Here is a 3,338-nt window from a genome sequence, read left to right as displayed (position 1 = left end):
GAAGTATTAGGAAAACTTTTACAGGAATCAGAACAAACACAATGCGAGGCTTGCTTACGACAGAGCGAAGTAGAGTATGCAACCGATTTTTGTTTCTTTTGCATGGAATATTTGTGCAAATTGTGTACAAAATATCATAAAAGAAGTCTAACAACACTTGACCATAAGACAGTACCAGTGAATAAAATGAAAGGAATGAATATTACACCGAGAATTGGTAGAGAAAATATGTGTTCAACACATCAGGATAGAAAACTAGAGCTATTTTGCAACGATCACGAAGAGCCATGCTGCGCAATGTGTGTCAGTACGGAACACAGAAAATGTGAAAGTGTTGATGCTATAAAGAAAACTGCTGAGACTCTCAGAGAGATTCTTAGTCATAATTTCGACAGCCTGTCTGAAGACATACATATTCTTGAAAACAAATTAGTAGATGCAAAGAAGGAACAAGAAAGGTTCGTTACAGAAATGGATGATAAAGCAGACCAGATTACAGAGAATACCACGAGAGAATTTCGGGTTGCTATCGATCACTTGCAGCATCTGAAAAATGAGTATCTAACAAAAATGGCTACCGCTGTAAAGAGAAATAAAGAAAAATACGAAAAATGCATAGACACGCTATCAGATGGAATTCAATGCACAGATTACTGTTACAGAAATATTGAGGATTGTAGAAAAAGTCAGGATGACATCGATATGGTTGTGAAGTACTATAAAAGCAGAAAAATATTTGAACAACTCAAAAATTACGAATTTACACAAATACGCATAGGGCTTAAGGAAGGAAAGGATCCTATTTTGGAAGATATCATGGATCTTGAAAGTTTTCCTGATGCAGTATTTTCAGAGTCCCTATTTGATGTCAAGTCTGATCTGAGAAGAGTTGAGTTATCTTTATTAAATGATTTTAGCATTGATGCAGGCTGCGTACGTGATGGTACGTTTTTATCAAATGGAGAGTTCGTTCTATCATGGCTGTCGACAAAAAGGCGGGGTTGTAAAAGGAGCAACAATGGTAAATGCTTCTTTTATAACAAAGTGTTTGCGTGCACAAGATCCATTGACTTGTCTTCAGAACCTTTCGGTCTGTGTGAAAAGGCACGAGAATTATTAGTGGCATGCCACGGTTCAAGATCCATTGAAAGGGTATCACTTTACTCTTATTCCAAATCATCAAATATGAAATTCACCAGTCTTCACAAAAACTTTGGAATAGCAAAGAAGGATGCTTACTTATACTGTGCATGCAATGACAAAATCGTGAAGATAAACGAGTATGAAAGATTAATGAAAGAGTACAGTGTAGAGACTGGCGTGAAGCACATCGTCGCCACGAAAAACCACATTATATACAGTAACAGAAAAAAACACGTCGTAACAGCGATTACAGATGGAGGTCAAACCGCGTGGACATACGACAGTCCACATCTTAAATCTCCGTGTGGCCTTGACACGGACTCTGATGGTAATATCTATGTCGCTGGTAAATCCAGTGACAATGTCCATGTGTTGTCCGGTGAAGGCAAATTAATTCGACTTTTTGAGGACATTCCGAGACCAGACTTTATGAAAATAAACAAAGCGAGAAATACATGTTGCGTGTGTAGCAATCGAAAACACATCAAAGTGTACCAATTCAAATAATCCCATCGCTCCTCTCTCAGTGTTGTGATGACAGTGAAGTTTATGCAGAACATTAGAATAGTATTTTTTTTCTATATCTTCAAATGTTGGATATAAAGAACAAATATGAAACTTTGATTCTCTGTAGTATTGTAGTTGTTAATTAATTGTAGTTGTTAATTAATTGTAGTTGTTAATTAATTGCAGTTGTTAATTAAAAAGAATGAACAAATGGAGATAACGAACATCTGATTTACACTTGTATGGCGTGCGTTTTGTTCTGATGTGATATTTCAACTCTAACACGGTATGAACGGACAAGAGTCATGGGCTTGATGGTATTTTTCACAGCAAGCAGTATCACTTTTCGTCTATATGATTGTTCTATCGTATATTTCCGACTGAGCAAAACTAAGTATATACACGAGTGATAAAACTTGCATTCTTAGTCCGGGCTTAAACATAATGCAGGGACAAATTTCGTAAATGGCTAACTACGAATTGTTAATATTTCGGCGAAAAATAGATACCAAGAAATAGTGACGACTAATTTCATAAAATTACCTTTGAATGTTAAATGACATACAGTCAAGATATACTTTATTCACTTTAATTACATATTTTACAGGTTAGGGAAGGGCCTGATAATCATTCTGAAAAGGTTAAATCGGGAAAAAAGATTAATATCAAATTCACATGTTTTTATTTCTATCAATATCAACTTTGATTCGCTATGTCCTGAGTGTTTTTGATGAGCAACGAATGTTTTAAATAGATTGTTTGACATTTTATATGCTGCAATAATCTAATCCTCTCCTTTTTTATTCAGACGTTTTCAGGATAGGGCTAGAAGTCCACGAGATCTTCGTAATGATGCCAATATTTTTTTAATGAATAACCTTTAATAAAATCCTTGTATTTGTATCCAATGCTGTTGTTTACACACTAAATACTACCGACTTTGTGCTTGGGCATGTTTGAATGATTGATTGATTATTGTTTGAGAAAGGTGTTTTTAATGAAATATATTTACAACATTCAAGATTCTTGGTTTGCTATGCCATTCTTATTATCGCGAGATCTCGTCAGTAAATCTACTGAAAAACCTCAACATTGACAATCAGCGCGAAAATGTAGTTACTTGAGTCATTCCGACAAAAAAGAACAAATCATGTGGTGGCCGAAAAACGTACACTCTGCTGTTGATTTTTAACTTGATATTTTAATACCGACGAAATCGCTTTCACCTCCGTGCTCGTCCATTGATGTAAACACTACCTTATATGGCATATGCAAATAATTTGACAACTCGAAGTTGAAACTTCAGTACATCAAAGATGGCACACAAATATGAATCAATAAATTGGAATACATCGAAAAGTTGCAGGTTGTAAATTCATATATTGACTAAGAAATAGAGAATATAATTTCAATTACGTAAAGGAAGTCAGCAAATGTTTAAAATGATCAAAAATGTTGCGGGAGTGAATCACTCTCGCATTTGCACCATTACGGAAATCCTAAGGAGTTGTAGCCCCCTCAAAAAGAAAGAAAGAAAGAATCGGAGAGGGCTGCATTAGCGCAGCTAACATTTTATAGGAAAGGTGAAGATAACAAACACGATCAATCTCGTAACTCCTATAAGGAATACAATATACAATAGGACTGTTGTTGTTCAGAATCAATGTAATGTCATGTTCCTGGGAAAC

General features: G+C 35.3%; 1 protein-coding gene across 1 annotated transcript; it reads left to right on the top strand.

The window, feature by feature from the left end:
• Positions 1 to 297: 297 nt before the first annotated feature.
• On the top strand, positions 298 to 1,650 carry LOC130049597 (uncharacterized). Its single transcript, XM_056147434.1, has one exon. The coding sequence runs from the start codon at positions 298 to 300 to the stop codon at positions 1,648 to 1,650; it is 1,353 nt and encodes a 450-aa protein (XP_056003409.1).
• Positions 1,651 to 3,338: the final 1,688 nt, after the last annotated feature.

This window comes from Ostrea edulis, chromosome 8 (assembly GCF_947568905.1).
Source record: "Ostrea edulis chromosome 8, xbOstEdul1.1, whole genome shotgun sequence".
NCBI classification, from domain to species: domain Eukaryota; kingdom Metazoa; phylum Mollusca; class Bivalvia; order Ostreida; family Ostreidae; genus Ostrea; species Ostrea edulis.
This window is presented reverse-complemented; position numbering and strand designations above follow the sequence as displayed.